Source organism: Sparus aurata, chromosome 5 (genome assembly GCF_900880675.1).
Source record: "Sparus aurata chromosome 5, fSpaAur1.1, whole genome shotgun sequence".
Lineage (NCBI taxonomy): Eukaryota > Metazoa > Chordata > Actinopteri > Spariformes > Sparidae > Sparus > Sparus aurata.
This window is the reverse complement of record NC_044191.1, coordinates 7,837,682-7,857,655: the sequence shown is the minus strand read 5'-3', so window position 1 is coordinate 7,857,655 and position 19,974 is coordinate 7,837,682. Positions and strand designations below refer to the sequence as shown.

At 40.3% G+C, this 19,974-nt stretch overlaps 1 protein-coding gene across 1 annotated transcript; it reads left to right on the top strand.

The window, feature by feature from the left end:
- Positions 1 to 689: 689 nt before the first annotated feature.
- On the top strand, positions 690 to 18,767 carry zbtb34 (zinc finger and BTB domain containing 34). Its single transcript, XM_030417367.1, has 2 exons — positions 690 to 986; positions 12,170 to 18,767. The coding sequence occupies exons 1-2, from the start codon at positions 969 to 971 to the stop codon at positions 13,730 to 13,732; spliced, it is 1,581 nt and encodes a 526-aa protein (XP_030273227.1). The 5' UTR covers positions 690 to 968; the 3' UTR covers positions 13,733 to 18,767.
- Positions 18,768 to 19,974: the final 1,207 nt, after the last annotated feature.

The window sequence follows — 19,974 nt, the reverse complement described above, 5'->3', positions numbered from 1 at the left end:
AACTAAATAAAATCAGTTTTATTCAATCGAGTGTGCAAAAACAGATTATGCAGCTTAATCCCCCCCCAAAACCTTTATTAAAAAACAGCAAATGGCTTTAAAAAAAATTATGAAATAAAAAAATATTGCCATTAAATATTTAATTAGCTTTAACCAATGTGTGAAGTTACAGTTTCACACCTCAGATCAACTCACATGCAGGCTATGTTCTCCAGGGGTGACTGTCTCTTGGTGACTGTCTAATCTGACTCTCAATCAGGGGGCTGCACAGGTTAAACATAAAGAAATACAATCAGCATCGATCAATAAAACTATTTCAATGTTGGCATTGCTTTAACTTTTTTTTTTTTTTTTTTTTTTTTTTTTTACAAAGGTTAAACTTGTGTGTGTGTGTGTGTCTCGGGTGGAGGTGGTGGGGTATGGTAGAGACATCCTCCCAGCTGTGCGTCTGATCTCTGTGACCTGTGAACGCTCCGTGCGAGACACAGAGCAGTGTCACAGTATAGTTCGCTACAGTGACAAAAGGCAGGCTACAGCTTTTTACAAAACCGAAATAAAACACTAAATGTATTAAACATTTACATGTGCCCTGCCACTGTAAGCGCTGTAAAGTGGAGGCAAGTTCAAGTGACTCATGTACACTACCACGGTATGGGTGTAGTCAGCAGATAAGAGTGTCAGTAAAGCCACTTTATCGGTCGAAAACAGTTTGAGCGACCGTGGGATTTAATAGGATACTCCGCTATCACGTCGTATAATAAGAACACGATGTCTGGATATACAACACTGACATGAGCAAGGGAGGGGCTGCTGCAAAACACACTGATAGAATGAATGCAAAGAGCCAAAAGAACACTTCCTGTTGATGCAAAAATTGCAGCAGCAACTGTCTGACACATCTGGACTGGAGAGGGGGGGAGGCCTGGCTGTAGTGTTAGCGAACTACTGAGGGGAATGGACAACGATTCATGTTAATCTGGAAGACGGTGAGTTTAGTTGAATTCATCTTTGGCTTCGACTGGTCACTGTCATGTGTCTGTAATGTCCGTGTGCTTTTGCTCTGAGGGTGAAAGTAATGGGTGAAATAATTGCCCGTGACCGAGCGTTAGCACCTAAATGCTAGCTAGCGTTAGCCGCTACTTAGCGCGAGTAGTTATGGAATGGCTGCTAACTTAGCTAGTGCTAACCACTAGCACACGACAGCTAGCATAGTAGCTTCTACACATGACAGCCGACATAGTTTTAACCGCATACGACGTTGTGATTTTGCTTCAGATTCACATTCTGTTGTCAAGCATCTGTTCAGTCTGGGAAGGCACGACTCAGCCGCTAAATAATGTACCGAACGAGACAAAGTGAAGTGTGTGGGAAAGTTACGAATTTATTCTAAAATAATTGTTCGTAGGCTAACGTTAGCTACTACAGCTTGTTAGCCAGTGTTTGTTTGCTGCTTGATAGTTGGGTGGTTCGGCCCTGTGATTCGGTGCACTGTTTTAAACTAATGTTAACCTAGCTACAAGTCACCGTGGAATGAGAAATGGTGCAGATAACAATAAAATCAGATGGAAGCGACGGGCGAGCTAACGCTAACGTTAGCGGCTCCGCAGTGTATAGCCCGCATCATTAGCTAACCAACAGCTAACGTTACCATAATGGTTTGCAATAAAGTTTGAGCCGCCGCACATTTGCCCCCCCAGTGTATCGGAACTATGTGCATGTATGATGGGGTCAACCGTACGTGCTAATGTTCCTCAGTGTTAATTCACGATGAAGCTAACGCGGGTAAACGCGAATAAGTTATGGCACGATCAACGTACAGCGAAGACTTGCAATAATTTACCTGGATTGCGTTTTTCAGTTAACGTTACTGTTACCATTGGCATCAGGCCCGTGTGTGTTCAGTGTGTCAGAACCGAACCTGGATACCGTCAGTGGTTTTCACAGGACATCTGTTAAGCTCAAAGGCTAAATATAACGTTACCATTACTAGCAATGCTCTTGGTAACAACTAGTCTAGCTGTAAAGTAATTGTCCGTGATGTTATGGCAGGGAAGGACAAAGTGCAGGGACATGGAACACTATTCTGTACAACTTGGTTTACCTAGGTCATCAAGGACCGTGTTTATACCGTTCTCGACCCATTTGCTGGGAGATTTTCCAATCTGCCGTGTGTTAAAAGCCCAGTTTGAAACCAACCGCATGTGTTATTTCTGGACAACTGCGTCTGAAACTAGTCTAAATAGTATAACTACGTGGCGTGTCAGATCAGATTAGAGCCAAAGCAATTACCAGTTTTGCATGAGTCAGGCATAATGGCTTTGCACCCATTCAACCTTATGTCTTTATGTCCTGTTTCTGTTTGGGATAGGCAGTAAAACGGGGTTGATACGAACAGCCAGCTGAAATGAGTGGTTGTGCAATACAATGTATATAGATGCCAGGTGCATATAGTCAGGTCTTGTGAAACGGGACTCTCTGCTCTGCTGGAAAAATCAGCACAGACCAGCACCAAAACACAAGATATGCTACCAGCGTATCGTGTGTTTTGGACCAGCACTAAAACACAAGATATGCTGGTTTTTCCACCAAAACTCCCTGTGCTGGTTTTTCCAGCAGGGTGAGGTCTAGTCAGAAAATATGGGAAATCAGAAATTGCTGGGGCATTGTCAGGTGTTACAGATTAAGGCAATTCTGTGCGAGGCAGGTATCAGTACATTATAAAGAGTGCCATTGTCCTTGATATTTTTTGGTAACCTTTTTTACAATTTGTTCTGCTCGCATTATATTGGGGCGCTGATCACTAAACCCGCGTTGACCGTTTTTCTCTTTTACATATTGTGCACATTATCATAGTTGTCGAATAAGGACACCATCAAGGTTTAGATTGTTTCCCAGTAAACAACACCAAGCATTATATCTCGTCTCCATTCAAAATGAAATTAAGGAAGAAATTCAGGTTTTGTGTGTTGACGTTGGTGGATTCTAGTATGAGGAAGACAGAAATGACATGGGTGTCTTTGCACCAGCACTGTCAGCAAAAAAAAAAAACCCTCTTGGGAATGTTATGCTAATCAATATAAATCAGATGTCACCATGTTTACTGTTTTATAAATCACAAGGTAAACAGGTAAACCTGTGTTGTTAAACATCAACATATTAGGCTAGTATTTATTAAGTAGGCCTATTTACTACTAGTGTGATATATATTGGGGAAAGACTGATTATTGACCTGGCTGATTATTGAAGCTGCTCTTGAGCGTTTTTTTTTTTTTTTTCCATATTACTGGTATTGGTGATGTTACTCATCAGATTGCCTATAAAATAAATTCATTTGAAAATGTCCTGCCTTGTGTCTGATGCCACATGCTTTCTTGGTCTTGACCCAGCCACAACACTATTTGATTGGTTACACATCACCTGTGATAGCCTGTCAACACTGAAGAAACTGAATCTGCACAATAACTGTATGTTATCAAATAAATTTAAACAAGTGGCAGTATAAATTAGCCGGAAATGGAACTACTTTAATAAGGTATTACCTCAATTAGTTTAAGAACGGTACTTGAGTAAATTGTAGTTGTTATTCTTATCAAATTTGAAGATTTAAATTATTTAGTGCAGATGTACATCTGTTTTAAATATTTCTTATCGGTTTCCTTGATAACTAATAATACATAAATTGGCCCCTGAAAAAAGCCATTGGTCAATCCCAATATACAGTATTGTTATACTATATGTTATCAAAATTCACCTAAAGAAGAAAATAAAACTGAGCTCTACGTGGAGACATTTGCAGGGTTTTCCCTGCATTTCAGCAGCAAATGGGGGCTGACTGAATTCTCTTCCACCTGACCATTTGGCAGTAATAAAACCTGTTTTAAGGGCATTGCATCAAATGTGTCACTGCTAGCTGTATTGCAACCATGAAATCACTGCACAGTGGCTCTAGGTAAAAAGACTTTGTAGCAGGATGATATTGTAGTGATAATTAGTGCTGGTCTTTAAAAGGCACTGGTCTCAGAGTAAAAAAGCACGATAACTGCTGCAGGAGAGACTGGACAGAGTACTGTTATGGACCAAATCATTTCCTTTCAACGTATTACTGTCATCTGAATGCATCACTTGTTGCTCGTAATGAATGCACATGTTGGAAATAGGAAGGACTGTTAGTGGATGCATTTTTCCTTTCTGAAGAAGAACTTGATAATGTGATCATGGCAAACTTCCCTCACTCTGTACAGTACAGAATTAAGTATAATTCTGTTAGTCAATTTGGATTCTGTTCAGCGTTCTTCTATATGTATGGCGTTTTGTTTTACAAATTACAGAAAGTTTAATAAGGTATTTGCTGATGGAAAAGTACAACGATAGTCTTTAAAGTCGCCACACATGTTCATGTGATGAGTGGGTGTGTAGGCACAAATGAAAGATGAGCATTACTTGTTTGCCAGCTATATACTCCTAGAAAACACCCAAAGGCTGAGCATAAAATATTTAACCCTACATACTGAACACCAAAACAGTTTCCACAAAGCATGTTACCAAAGCCAAATCACATCATACCTTAACTTCTAGTCTAGTCTATTTTTATCTTTATTTTTTATTTTATTATTATCTGTTTTAAATTGCTCTCCCAACCTTTGCCTGTTAAGCAGTTCTGTTCTGGGGCTGCTCTGCACCACAAGCTGTTTTTCAAAGTAGGTGAAATGCTGCTGATGTTGAAGAAAGCATACAATGTTTGCCTGCTGACTTAGATTTTTCTGCTAATGTTTCTTTTCTTTTTTTTGTGACTTCTTTTTTTTGTGACTTCTTTTTTTGAGTGACATGCCAGCATTATAGATTAGAGACTTAATCGTCATGTCATCTTACCACCAGAGTTATGGGGACCTTATGGTCAGCCAAACTATCACAATGTACTCAGCATCCTTTATACCTTCCTACATGAAGCACCCGTGTCAAAAAGGTTTATTACCAGGCAAGGAACTCGAGCCGCAGATGGAATTTTTGAGCTGAGTTAAAACATTTTCTCTTTTTCCCACGTGAGCCAAGCATGTGACCCTTGCCCAGCATGTGCATCTTAACTACTGAGCATGCATTCTTTGGCTTCCCTTCAACTTGGCTCCATTCAGTATGCATGCTGCTGGCAGGCATCACTGATAAGTTTTAGTGTTTGAACATGTTGTATTTGAAGGCTGGTAATGGCCAAGTAAAACTAATGTTCTCCTTCTTAAGATTATTTCTATTGTGTTTTGCGACATCTTTGCTTCTCCTGCGCCAGGATGGGAGCATATGGTTGGTCGGACAGGTGTCTTGGCAAGCTTTTGGCAACTGGAGAAAGTGTTTACGTTCCCAAAGTGCTGACAGGGACTCGATGCGCAAATCATGCTGAATTGCCAGCAAGGGGCAGGGACGTAGAGAGGAGATGCAGCAGGAGAGATGGGAGAAGGGCAGATGGAATGGGGGGAGATGAGGGTTAAGCTGGAGAATACCAAGGTTTTGCAACACAGAAGTATTTTCTTTAATATACATACTATCACACAGCAGGCATGGTATAATTGGATTTCACAGCTGTACCTTTTCAAGGAGTGGTTTAACTAGTTCTGCTGAGAAGGCAGTGCTGTTAATATTTTATCAACCAGGTCAATTCTCTATGTTATTGTGTACGGGTAGTATGCCAGTGATTGTGCGGCAATTCTTTTCGTGCTGGTAATGTGACATGGCTGGTATGCTATGAGATATCTCAATGTAGGGAGAGGCAGTTGTCAGTTGTGCATGTCAGTTGGAATTATGAGATTAATCAGCGAAAAAACACAATTAGGCTGTTACAAAAAAATTTGCAACGCTACTTACTGTAAGTCATTTATTAAACTATACCAAAGAAGCCTTGAAGAAAGAGACTCTTAGAGAAAGCTTAGTTCATGTGTGCCCTTCAAGCAGAACCAGATTTTCTTCTTTCACTGCCAAATGCTGGATGTACATCTTTATGGCTGTCCTCACATGACGTTCACCCTCCGCCCCAGTCAGTGTGTGTAGATCATTGGTACATTCTGTTCCAGCAGCGGCAATTGTTCCGTCTACATTATGCCCAATTTCCTGTCTAGCAAGTATAGGTGCAGTGCGGATGATTTAATAAATTAAAGAAAATGAAAAATAAAAAACACCTGACAATTTTACATGTATCTAAGTCAAGGTAATTTATAGTTTAAGGTGCGCATTGTCCACATTAAAATCAGTGCACTGAAAGAATACATTTCCGAATATAATCATTCTGACTTACCTCAAGCATTAAGTTCTGCTAAAAATGTTTTCATATGGGCGCACATGGGGCATCTTCGTTGACATGGATGTATCTGTTAGGCTATCACCCAATTATGACTAGGGGTGTCACGATTCTCGACTTTTACATCTATCTTTTTTGAAGCACAGGTTGTTATGCCATTTTTAGACTAGACTTTTATGCAACATAAAATCTGGCCTTTGTTCACAATGTACCACACTACATTGTCAAATTTAAAACATTTATTAACAACATAATTTAACAATGACTTATATCTTCAGTCAATTGGAAACTTAAACAAAATAACCTACCATCTAGTTTCTGCAGAGCTTACAAACTGTGGCTTTTTTGTCAACAAAGCAGACGTTGTCAACATAACTCACTGGAAATCCAAAATACTTCCATACCGGCGACTTCAGTGAAAGAGGAGGGGGTTCAAGTTCTGTCAATGGGTTTCCTGCAGTTGCCATTGTTGTAAGAGTGGCGTAGCCCCTTTCAGGAATAGGGTGGTGCGTTAGGTGTGTGTGCGTAAGGTACGTAAGGTGTGAGTGGGTGAGTGAGGGAGCGTACGTAAGTGTGGACAGTGAATGAATGGGAGAGGAAGGAGAAGCGAAAGGAGTAGCAGGAGTAGCGACAGCAATAAAGTGTACAATACAGGCTGCAGTTTGGCTGTGAATAAAGGTGATGGCTGGATACAGCAAAGCTCCCTGGTATTATTTCCAGACCAGTTTAACACGTGAAAGGGGGTTCACCCCGAAGGTAAACACAAACTTCAGCCCTGGAGGAAATCATCTCCCCTGTGCCTCCCGACCACGGTCCGGGAGCCGAGCAGGAATGGTGTAACGCTATCGTTTGGCTGGCTGTAGCTAATAGCTACTGGCTTAGCTAGAAGATGGATGATCTGTTATTCATTGCTCTAATAAGATTCATTGTGTTAAACTCATTTTTATTTACTTATTAGTTTATTAGATTTTCCGCCAATAATGTAAATGTTCCAATATTGGGCAGATAATTTATCGGTCCAATGTATATCGTGCATCCTTACAATATATTGATTGGGTTCTACTTAGGGCTGCAACTAACGATTATTTTGGTTGTTGACTAATCTATCGATTATTTTTTCGATTAGTCAAATAGTCACGATTATTTTGGGAGCATCTGTTTCGACTCTGGTTTTACCTCATAGAGCAAATTAAAAACCCATGAAACATGTATTTGAAAACATAATATTTTGAAACACAACTGGATTTCTAATGTATTGAACTAATTTATACTAATTATTAGTGTTTAACTGAGTACATAGCTTACAAATGAATTATTATTATATTATAAATCATTGCATTAAGTGGAGGTTTATAATTCAGTGTTTTATCCAATTTATATTATTACTGTTTTGTACTGATTTTAATATCCTACACATGAATTATTACTGATATCGTTGCTGTCAGACAGAAACCTCTTATTTGCAAATTTGACTTATTTTTTCAAAATCAAGTTTACTGGCCACCCTTCACGTCTGGTCACATTATTAACCAATTAATGTATTCAAAGAGCTCGTCTCCAGCCAGCCTCTTGTCTGATGATACACAGGGCATGGGTTCACAACAATCACAGTTGTCTGTTGCATTTTTAATAACTATGAATTTTAATGAATCACTTTTTGGTTGCACTCTAATGGCTGAATATGTCTTAAAAAATGCAAATCCACTTCGGTTTGATTTGCTTGTTGGTTTGTAAGCTACTACAGAGTCGCATGTAAATTTAATATCATATATTGGAGATATGAAGTTTCCGGCCGACAGCTACGATATGCACCAAACCACTACAAAACAGATAGGTAAGGTCATAACTCACTGATAACTAAGACAAATGACTTTTATCAGTTCAACTTGTGAACTTACCCGTCTGGCATACATGCCACCATAGCTCCAGGGTGCTTACAATTCAGGTGCTCATGCATGGCTGTAGTGCTGCCATGAAATGACAGCTGTGTTTGACAAAGTTTGCATGTCACATGTTTCGCAGTTTTATTTTCAAAATGTTCCCAGGTGTTGAACGTTTTTTGTCTCGCTTTCCTGCTCTCCTCAACATGTCCTGCCATCATTCATATTCTTCTTTTGCTGCTGCTGCTGCATCGTCTTCTGCAGAACCGTCTTCTTCTTCTACACCACACTGTGGTTCGCATTCTAGTAGCAGTGCTAAAGCGTTTTGCTCTTGCTCTGCTATTTTCTAATCTTCCTGTATGTTGTAACAATAAACTGTTACAATTGGTATTAGACCTATTAGGAAAACACGTCGTTGTGCTAAAAGTATGTGAACCTCGAGGATTGGCAGTTAATGGCATTCGGTAATTGACTCGTCAGGGCTTCGAGCAAGCTGCTGCAGAAGAGTGATGAGTTGTGTTGCCTTTAAATAGAAATCCAGTCAAGCTAGCAGATGTTTGATGCCTCTGACTATGTGCCTATTTGTACTGTTGCTGAAGTTTGGTGTTTTGTGGCTATGAGTGGCTTTTTGATTGCGGTTTCTTGGTGGAGGCATAGACTGCAGTGTATTGTTATCGTGCGGTCTTTTCTGAGGTTGCTTAAACTACAAACGCTAGCGGTCGGAAAACTTGATCTCTCGAGTGCGGTCTTACTCGGTGCCACAGTGTGTTAGACCAGTGGTTCCCAACCTTTTTTCCTTGAAGCCCCCCTTGCCTGTGTCCAAGACAAGCCAGGCCCCCCCAACCCGCATACACTAAAAGAATAAAGTGGTTAATTACAAACTTTTATTTGCAAAAATAAACAACAGCTATATTCTCCTACTTTTACAATGTATATAGATACATTTCTTCCTTTTTGTGTCATCAGGTGTATCACACACAAACACACACACACACACACACACACACGACCAGAATAGGCCTACCAGAGAGCAGAATAGGCCTACCTCAGTAGGGGTGTTGGTAATAAATAGCTTAGCCTAATGAATTTAAATGTGGACCAAGAAATATGTTTCAATTTGGATAATAGAGAGTTTTGATTGGGTGTGTTACTGGGATTTTATGCAGTCCAGGGTATAATTGGCCATTTTGACTATTTTTGATTTTACCATTATATTTCACCTTGAAAACTATTTACCTTGCCTTGTTTGGTGTCATTATTTTCAGCACAACTTCACATGTGTGACTGTACAGTTATTTTTTCACTTTGACACACATCTCTCAACTCTCTCACCGTCACTGTCGGTCCCTCCACAACTTCCTCCTGTCCCCCAGCAACCAAATCACGTGTCTTGCCATGTAATTTTGTGATTGGCTGGTGTGGTGCCTTTTTCCACCAATAGGAACATGTTTTTTCTCTCGCAAACTTTTCCTGCTTGCTGACACTTTCGTGAGAGAATTCCGTGTTGATGTCCATCTCTTCCTGCACTAAACGCGCACCAAATGTGCAGCAAACGTGACGGTAATGTTAACGAAAAAGCGTGCCGTACATTATTTATCATAAGTCCGGTTTTACTTGGCCTATCAACACAATTTAAAAACTGGTACACAGCTTGAAGGCTGCTCCAACACATAAGTCGGACCGAGACTCACTGAGGCTCTGTCTTGCTGCTACGTCATCTTAAATAGGTCACGTGATTTTGACATACCGGCGCGTCAATCGACCTCAGAGGGTTGCACAAATATAACTTTAACCTCACAACCTCATAACAGACAAGGTTGTGCGCCCCCCCCCTGCGATCCCTAGGGGGGGGGCGCGCCACCCAGGTTGGGAACCACTTTGTTAGACCATGGATTAATTTTACGCCGGAATATCCCTTTAAGGAAATTCACGAATATTGTTACCCTCCCCAATAAAGATCACTGCAAGAGCAAGATGTATAATCGTCAGTGAGGTCACAAATTACCTTCATGAGTCAACCTTCAGGAGAACACTGAACAACAATGGTATGAAAGGCAGGGTTGCAAGGGGAAAGCCACTGCTCTCCAAAAAGAACATTGCTGCCTGTCTACAGTTTGCTAAAGATCACATGGACAAGCCAGAAGGCTATTGGAAAAATGTTTTGTGAACAGATGGGACCAAAATAGAACTTTTTGGTTTCAATGAGACCTGACCTTAATCCAATCGAAATGTTGTGGATAGGGCTGGGCGATACATCGGCAAAATTGATGAATTCGAGTTTGTGGTTTCGGACGATTTAAAAATAATAAAATCGATTTTCTCTTTAACTTGCTCCGCCGCTGCTCCCCACGAGCTCCCGTAGTTCATAGTGGGCTCCGCCCTCCCCGCGCTGACTTCCCACAGAGAAACAAACACAACATGCAGCAAGCCAAGAGTTCTTTCCTAAAATGGCACTGTTTTGTTAGTAGCTTAGTTTTGTTGCGCCGGGCCTCGAACAACCACAAGTCCGCTGCAAAGTTTGTTCAAAGGCTGTTGTAACTACAAACAGCGGACCGACCCATTTATTTCAGCATCTCAAACAGACGCATGGATCAGAGTGGGACACTTGTTGTTCACTACGAGAAAACCGCGATAGTCTACAAATACCCGCTATAAAGCAGCCAACATTAGCGGAATAATTTAATCATTTTGTCCTATATTAGAATAAACCCGGTGGACAGCTTTTATGGATGCAGTCACGGTGCATATCGCTAAAGATATTGTGTACGATAATGTTCGACCCCAGATTTGTGCTGCGAAGCCACAACGGGTCCTCTAGGCAGAGAGTGTAGACAGGCTCGTCTTCCTGGTCAAAAATGTGTTAAAAAGACAGCAAGCACACACCTCATGTCCTGTACATCTACCAACGTGTGATGATAACTATACAGATGTTTAATTTAGTTTACATATCTTCAGGGATATAAAATACTTTTTGTAAACAAAAGGCACCTTTTGCAAAATAAAGTATTTAATGAAAGTTAACACTTTATGAATACCAATATGTAAACTGATCTGTTTTTAAAATAGCAAGCAATCTGACATGTTAAATTAATGTTTACAAAAGCATTTTATCAAAAAGGGACACATTCTTTTCAAAAGGATACACTTTTATTTATTTATTTTAAGTGAGTTTGAAGCTGCACTGTTTTCAATGGCAGGGTAAATTTGTTTAAAATAAAAGCATTAAAATAAATGCAAAGTTTTTAATAATTTCTTTGTAATTTGAAGTTTGTTCTTGAGAAGGAAAAAAAAATCGATTAAAATCGTAAATCAAGTTTGGTGTGAAAAAATCGGAGATTCAATTTTTAGCCCATATCGCCCAGCCCTAGTTGGGGAAGGACTAAAGCGAGCAGTTCATGTGAGAAACCACCCAAAATCCTAGAGTTGAAGCTTGTCCATACGGAGGAATGGGCTAAATGTCCTCCAAGCCGATGTGCAGGACTAATCAACAGTTACCCGAAATGTTTAGTTGCAGTTATTGCATTAACCCTAACCCTGAAAGCAATGGTTCACATACTTTTGCCACTCCCAAATATGTGATATTGTATCATTTTTGTAAACAAACCAATGACCAAGTGTAATATTGTAATATTAAAAAAATCAATATTGCAATATATTGTTGTGCTCTCTGTTGCAATAAATAATCAATACACTAACGGCAAATATATATTTCTGCATATATTTATGCAGAAATATAGAATATTATAAAGGGTTCGCAACCGTTCAATCCCCACTGTATAATGTCCTGTGTTTGCTGTGATGAATTTAATGGAATTTCTTTTTTCAGAGAATTTGGCATATACATGTACTGTATAAAGTAAACCTTTATTCAGTGCTCGTCTTAAACAGCCTCCTGTCTCATATTTCTTACAGAAACAGTACAACAGCTTTTTGTTAAATGGGGGAAAAGTAAAATCATTCCAAGTGCCATGTTTCAAAACCTAATGTTTTCTTTTCCTTTTCCCGCCAGGCTGTCGGCAAACTGGAGAAACATATCCAAGAAATGGACGACGGCAGCTACATCGAGTTTGATGTGCCGGAGTTCAGTAACACTGTACTGACCCAGCTCAATGAGCTGCGGCTGCAAGGGAAGTTGTGTGACATCATTGTTCACATTCAGGGCCAGCCATTTCGAGCCCACAAGGCTGTGTTGGCAGCTAGTTCACCCTACTTTCGTGACCACTCAGCCCTCAGCACCATGAGTGGCCTTTCCATCTCGGTCATCAAAAGCCCTGAGGTGTTTGAGAAGCTTCTCGCATTCTGCTACACAGGTCACATGTCCCTGCAGCTCAAGGATATCATCAGTTTCCTCACTGCAGCCAGCTTTCTGCAGATGCAGGCCATCATTGACAAGTGTACCCAAATCCTGGAGAGCATCCACTCCAAGATCAGTATCCCAGTTACCGTCTGCAGCCCAGAGAAGGATGACCTGCAGACCAGCCACAATGGGGTCAATGACAGCAACCTCTTTATAAACCCTACCCAGATCTCCCCCCCTTACTACTCCCGGCAGAATCAGGCAGGACACGAAGTGCGCTTTGAGCTGGCAGGAAAAGGCCTGGGCCGGGGGCGACCACAGCAAGAGGAAGGCCAGTCGGACCGAGGCAGCAGTGATAGCGTGTCAGAACATGATGCTCCCATGGAGGGAGAAACAGAGCAAGTGGAACTGATTGGCAAAGATGGTCAAGTAACAGATGTGCATGTGAAGATAGAGAAGCCCGACAGGCCCTCTTACTCTGATAGTTCCTCAGCTGGTGATGACGGCTACCACACAGAGTTGGTGGATGGAGAACAGGTTTTGGCTGTTAGTGTGGGTTCCTATGGTCCTGTCATCCAGTCTGCTACCTATTCTTACTCAGGGCTGACCTCCCCTTGCTTTGTCAACCTCAGCAACTCCAGTCCTTCCCGCTCGATACTCAGTGGCTTCAGAGGTGGTCGAGCCAGGGCAAGGCGTCCCCTGGCCATCCCCGCAGGGGTGCTTAGTCATATCAAACCAGGCTCAGATGACAGCGAATCAGCTGTGGGACCTGCAGGGTTGGAGAACGATGTGCGAGAGCGATGCCAGCGGAGCCAGTGGTACCCCTACAATGAGAGGCTCATTTGCATATACTGTGGGAAGACCTTCAATCAGAAAGGGAGCCTGGATCGTCACATGCGCCTGCACATGGGAATCACCCCATTTGTTTGTAAGTTCTGTGGCAAGAAGTACACAAGAAAAGACCAGCTGGAGTACCACATCCGTGGCCACACAGACAACAAGCCCTTCCACTGTCAGATCTGTGGTAAATGCTTCCCATTTCAGGGCACCCTTAACCAGCACCTGAGGAAGAAGCACATGGGAGTAACAGAGGGCACTAATCATGTGGACTCTCCAGAGAGGACGGAGGGAAGCTCAGGTCAGAAGGACCAAGAGGATACGTCTGAGGGGATAGCTTTTGAGGCGCAATATGCAGAGGAGGCACCAGCCAATGATATGGAGGAGAGTTCAAAATGCAGTCCGGAGGAGGCTCAAGCGTCAAGATGTGATTTTTAGGTCCTTGCTTCAGGTTAAGGAAGCTTTAAGAAATGTTTATTTCAACTCAACTTAAAGGACTTTTCTTCTTTTTGAATCGGCTCCCTCCTCTATGGACTTTTCTTGCGTCAAGAGTTTCTGTCAATTTTATGAAAGTTAGTTGGTGAATGCAGAGAGAAAATGGGTGCTTTATAGAAATTTGATTCTTTCAAGCAAAGGGAGTAACAACTTACTATTTTTGAGGAGGTCACAATAATCACGACCCCCTCATTGATTTTTCTCTTTTTATCTTTCCATGTTTTTTAAAACATATTTACAGAGTTATATAGGCATGTTGCAATAATTGATAATGTGAAAGCTCTGGTAAGATGCTAGTCATATCACCTTTTTACCTGACCTGTTTTTGCACATGTGGCCACAGGAGGTCACTTACTCACAAGGAATGATTTTTCTGCCAGTGCAAAGCTTCGTGTGACATATCCGTTCAATACCTCATGATGCAACTACATACTCATAATAGACAGTATTTAATGAAACTCACCAGGTTCTACCTCATAGCCAAGAACCTACCAGGCACAGATGTATTCACCGTTTTGAAATCCGTTCTAGGTTGTATGTACAGTATCTTATTGCCAAACCCTGTAAAGAATATTCTCTCAACACAAAGCCTTGATACTTAGGGGAAATATTCCTTGCTGATTGTATGGATTCGGGACAAAGTCCTTGTCAAATGTTTCATGGTCAGCCAGGTTAAATTTATGATTAAGAAGGTGCTATGTTAGGAGTGCATTACATTTGCCAGATTTCCTTCATGTCTGTTTTTGGTGATAGAGAGAATAGAGTAAGAAAATGGCTCTGTATACTTTTCAAGATTTTGCTGTCTTATGTTTGTTCCACAAAACACTTTTTATCTCATCACTACTTCAGATCTTTGTTGGCCAAGGTGTGGCTCTTGATGCTATCATCCATGTAATGGGTGAATTATGTCCATACAGTGAAGTCATTTGTATTCCTCTATACTCTGATTGCGGACTTATACTGATTTATTGTATGTGTAAATTGTTTTGTCCTGGGGTAGGCTTCTAGGTGTATACTCGGTGTCTACCAGGGACAGGAGTACTTCAACTCAGCACAGTAGGAACAGCTCTGTTCACATAAATCTACATAGTCTGAATAATATGCAAACAGAAAGAACAAAGGAATCTCAGCCATTTTGACATGGTTTTTCTTCCATTATTTGAAAGAGCTAGCTTGCTTCCTTTTTCTCATTCTGTCCTACCCTTTATGGTGGGACCATTGATCTGTGATCTTTCTTCTCTGCATCGGTTGGGGTCAAATGCAGACTTTGAATATGTTTTTCTGCATTTGTCAGTCCAACTTTGGTGTTGACACTTGTGACATAGCTAGATTACGGCTAAGAGTAAAATGTTGGTAGGGTTAAGTGGTGATCCAAAGTATTGATGCACTTATTGATGCAGAGTTAGTAGGTGGGGTCGGTGCTGTCCCACTGATTAAAATTTGCTAATTTCTGTCTTAATTCTGGTGCAGCAGCTGAGTAGTACCTGCTCCACAGCGGTTAGTTGAGACTCTGCAATCACATGAATACTATTGGCTACAAGCCATGCATATGGCAACATTATATTTTATCTATACTGTTTGAACCATGGGGATCAGGGATGGGGGTGGTGTTAGTATATAGAGACTTGGTTTTATTGCCATTGTGATTTAAGATAATCGGCATTCATAGTGAATACATTAAAAGACCTGATTGGTTATCATGTCATATTTAGCTAATTTAAAACTCAGCTGGGTGGTCCCCTTTTTGCTATCCTGCTTTCTTATTCGCCATCCAGCTGGTTAATGCCTTGTTAGAAGAGCACCTGCTTTATGCTTTTATTTTGTCCCATCTGGTCCATGCTGAATTTGTGCCAACAAATTGAGTTGGATTATTTCACAGTTATCATATAATTTTCTACTTTGTGTGCATTTGGTGCGATAATTTGCTGTTTTGTTGCTTATGTCTAATGTTACATCAAGAGAGCAGTTCTTTTATTCCACTGAATGTGCTGTCGTCGTCTTCACTCATTGACAGTTAGGATAACAAACCAAGCTTTAGAGGGTTTTTGCAAAAAATCGGTATAGCTAGCTTTCCGTTAATTTTATGTCTAAGGATTTACCATAAACACTTCATCATCTGTCCACCTTTACAATACATTTCAGATGAATGTTAGCAATTCAAGTTAATTTCTGTCAGCTGCAGATGTGATGTGCAGATGTGACAGCTGATCTGACCTCAACAAATCGGCTTCTAGATAATTTTGGAAAGAAATAAATTACTTTAATCTGCCTATGATGATTCTTGCCCTTCATCTAGAAAAAAAAATAGGAAATGCATACCTTCTTGCATTATTGTCAGCAATGTTTTGTGAGTAAAAGGTACAAACTGCTAAAACGATTTTGTGCCAAGAGTTCACACCAAAGACTGATGGGTGATTTTTGACAGTAAATTTATTGTCTGTATTGTGTAATTGAATGCTCATTAAGAAGAATAAGTTCCTAATTTAATGTAGGTCTAGTTCATTGCAGTTTGCAAGGAATGTATGTTTCCCAGCTTGTAACAATCACTTGTGTACAATTTGAACAATTTGCTAAGAATTCATTAAGCAGCAAAGTCATAAATAACATATATTAAGCCATACGAAAGCTGACAATATAAAAGTTGTGCAATAGGTATTGTAATTGTTTAAAGCCAATGTAAACAAAAGAGAGAATACTTCACAAAAAGTGGCATCTTAAACTTAGTGCCTTGCCACAAGCTTTACATTTTAGATTCTGGCACTTAGATTCCTGTGCCTCTTTCATTTTTAAATGGATTGAACAGAGAGATTATAATAAGATATGGCCACATCATTTATAAGTGGTGCCAAGAATGAAAAGACATTAATTCATGTCATTCTTGTCCATTTTGTAGTCGGAGTCCGAGCCCCCGTTTTCGCTTTTTATTATTTCTGTCATGCGGTGGACAACTGATTTAAAGGTTTAACTGTTTTTGTAGCAATTGATTACAATCAAATGAGGCAGACTTGTTCTCTGCAGGCCATTGCCCTATGTTCAGAGACTATACTGTATCCCTCCTCTCTAACCACTGAGGACAATCTTAGCAGTGTACTATAGTTTTAGGCATTTAAATGAAGGAAGGAGATGCATGAGAAACGCAAATCTACTTCCTCTCTTTTCTCTTGGCATCTGGCAGGGGAACAGCTGCTCGGGTATTTAGCAGACAAACTGAATATTTGCAGAGAAAAAAAAGCTTACTCTCATATACTGTAGCTTAATTGCACGTTGCTCAGCCACAAATTTGTATAAAATTGCCAATGGATATTTTTTTTTTGATTTGAGTTTTCTTGTATTTGTGTTATCAATTGTGCACTTACAGTTTTTCGGTAATAGTAAATTCCATCCTGGAAGTTTCGTTTAACTGTAGTTACCCTGAAGGGACTCAGCTGTAATGGCCTCAATCACTTCGATAGGGACCTTTCCCCTTAAACGGTGCTTTTAGACTAGTCCAGATTGTTTTCTTTTATCATCAAATGAGTAAACAAGTACATGTAATCATCGAAGGTGAATGGAGGGGAAACTGTTTAAATGCTAGTCATCAACTGTCATTACCTATGTGATAGTACGCCCACACAACCAACTGAACTTGACACACTCGACTCGACTCTTAGTTCCACACCTCCAAAAAGGAACAGGAGATGCATTATGGGCCACAAGTAATCAAAAGGAAGTGTTTACAGGGAAGGCTGTCAGACTACTTTTTGAAATTGCAGCTCGTCCTATTCTTTTTATAATAAACTCACTTCAGGTAGTTTACAAACACTGATACAGGCTTAGAAAAAAATCTTAAGTCTTCCATAGCTTTTCTGTCAGTTTCTGTCCACTGTGTATTATAAGAAAAGAGCAATAACCTTTTTAAAAGTGGTGTATTGGGATCATCAAGCCTATTGAAATATCGGCCTGTCGTATATCAAACAAACTGAATGTCAGGGAGCTGTTGAATTGAAGTAAGACCAGGACAATTTGATATCGATTTATTTTTTATATATTTTCTGAAACTTTGGACAGGTTGGCTTCCTCCTCCTCAGAAAAAACAAAAAAAAAATATATAGAAGTGAAAAAGTGGTGTTGCTAAATGCTCGTCAAAATCCAGTGGAAGTCAGTAAACTGCAACACAAGAACTGAGCGTGTGGTTCAGTCGTCAAACTTAGTGGCACTGTTCAGAGTTGTACCTCCAGCTGTGTCAAATAATGAAAGGGATTTGGGGCTGTATAGCCACTGTTTTGGGAGCGGGCGGTCTGTTGTCATGCTGATGTTCAGTGGTCTCCTTTGGCTCCTCAGGCACTGAGACTGTAGTTGTAGTTGTTTAGGATCAGAGGGAAAGTTTTCAGCTATTGCTCCTTTTCCTTTTACAAGTCCCTAAACGCTGCACTACAACGTCTCTGGCTCATGTATTTGGTGACAAGGCAAAAAAACTTAGAACTCAGGGTATATAATGTTAAAAGTGGTCTCATTGGACATACATCTTATGTCCATAGTATAATTGTGCACTTCTCTTCAGGTGGGGAAACAAGTCCTCAGTCAGTGGTTCCCAAACATTCTGCCTCAAGGTCTCAATGAGCCCATATTTTCCACAGAGCTGACGCTCGAGAGACACTGGAGACCCTGAACTGAAGCTATGGCAGCCGAAGTGTCCCAACTCCTGTTCTGTCCACTCTACACACAACCTCACAACCCAACTGTGAACCTCAGAACTCTACTGTTTTGTACAACTATGAAGTAAATGAAGCTAGCTAGAGCTGATGTTGTATCTATTGCCATTTATGAATTTATTTTATAGCATGAAATAAAATATATTTATTCAAATTATATATTTTACTCATAATCATTCTGTGCTGCTTCATTTTGGTTCTTAAGCTTGTACATTGCTTTTTTATTATATGAAAAAATGTCAATAGAATAATGCGTTTGTAAAATAAAGACGCTGATTTGGCTCTGATTCGTCTTTTGTGTCTCTCAAAGAAACCTTGTGTATAGCGGGGTCCAAATGTCTGGCAGTACCAGTCAACATACTTCTACTTTGGTATTAACGTAATACTATTTTTTAATACAAGAGATCATAGGCACAGTTACAGTTTGCTGACAAAGATGTATCACTGAAAAATGTTGTGAATTTTAGAATATCTTAATACTTATGTCCCCCTTTGGCTTTAATGCAAGTGTGCACTTGAGCTGGCGTAGACTCCAAACATTTGGTCTTCAGGTAGTTCGCCAAAGCTTTGAGTTGTGTTAAAATCATAACTAGACTAAAGGTTTTAAGGGGGCGGTGCATGAAACTCATCCCTCTGAAAATGGATTAGTTGTATCCAAAGCACTATCAGGCAAACCAAAAGTGATCAGAAAATCAACACATCAAGCTTTGTTCCCTGAAAGAAAAGAAAACGACCTCATCACAGATGATGACTTTGCTCAATAAGCAAAACAAGACTCCACTCAGCAGTTGTCCTGTCCAAAGAAGCCAGTCTTTGTAGTGTCTGAGAGGACAAGTAGCATTTTTTTAAATCACTTCTCAGGAGGAGGAACAAGGACAAATACTGGAAGTGGGCTAAAAAATACCAGAAAAAACAACATGTAAGACTGGAATAAGTCCTATTTACTGATTAATGTGAGTTTGGGATTTATGGCAGTATTATAAGGGTGTATGTATGGAGACGAACTGGAGAGAGAATGAAACCAGTGTCTCGAGCTGTTTTAGACACCTGCACAGAATTGACTCCACCTTGACCAGTGAGAAGTACCTTTTTGAGCTTCATGGAGAAGGGGAAAAAGAGAAATAGAAGTACTTATATATATATACTATATACGACTGTAGTTACGTATGCAGTGGTCAAAGCATTTACTGCCAAAGGTTAGGGAAAAATACACAGATATATTCTGCCATCCTGTATTTCATCATGTCCAATTGTTAAACAATAATGTGTGGAATTCAAATGGTACTGCAGTCATTTTGTATTTATGCCATCTGGAGGAAGTTTTGAAGTATGTGCAACTTTGACCCACTAGAGGGTGCTAGAAAACAACAAACCCACCTCAGAAGGTCCTTTCAGCGCCTGAACTCCTGCAGTTTAATCAGAATGAAGGAGCCATCAAAGCTGATAAACTTTACTATTTAAATGTTACTTTACAGCCTTGAGTAAATGATCAGC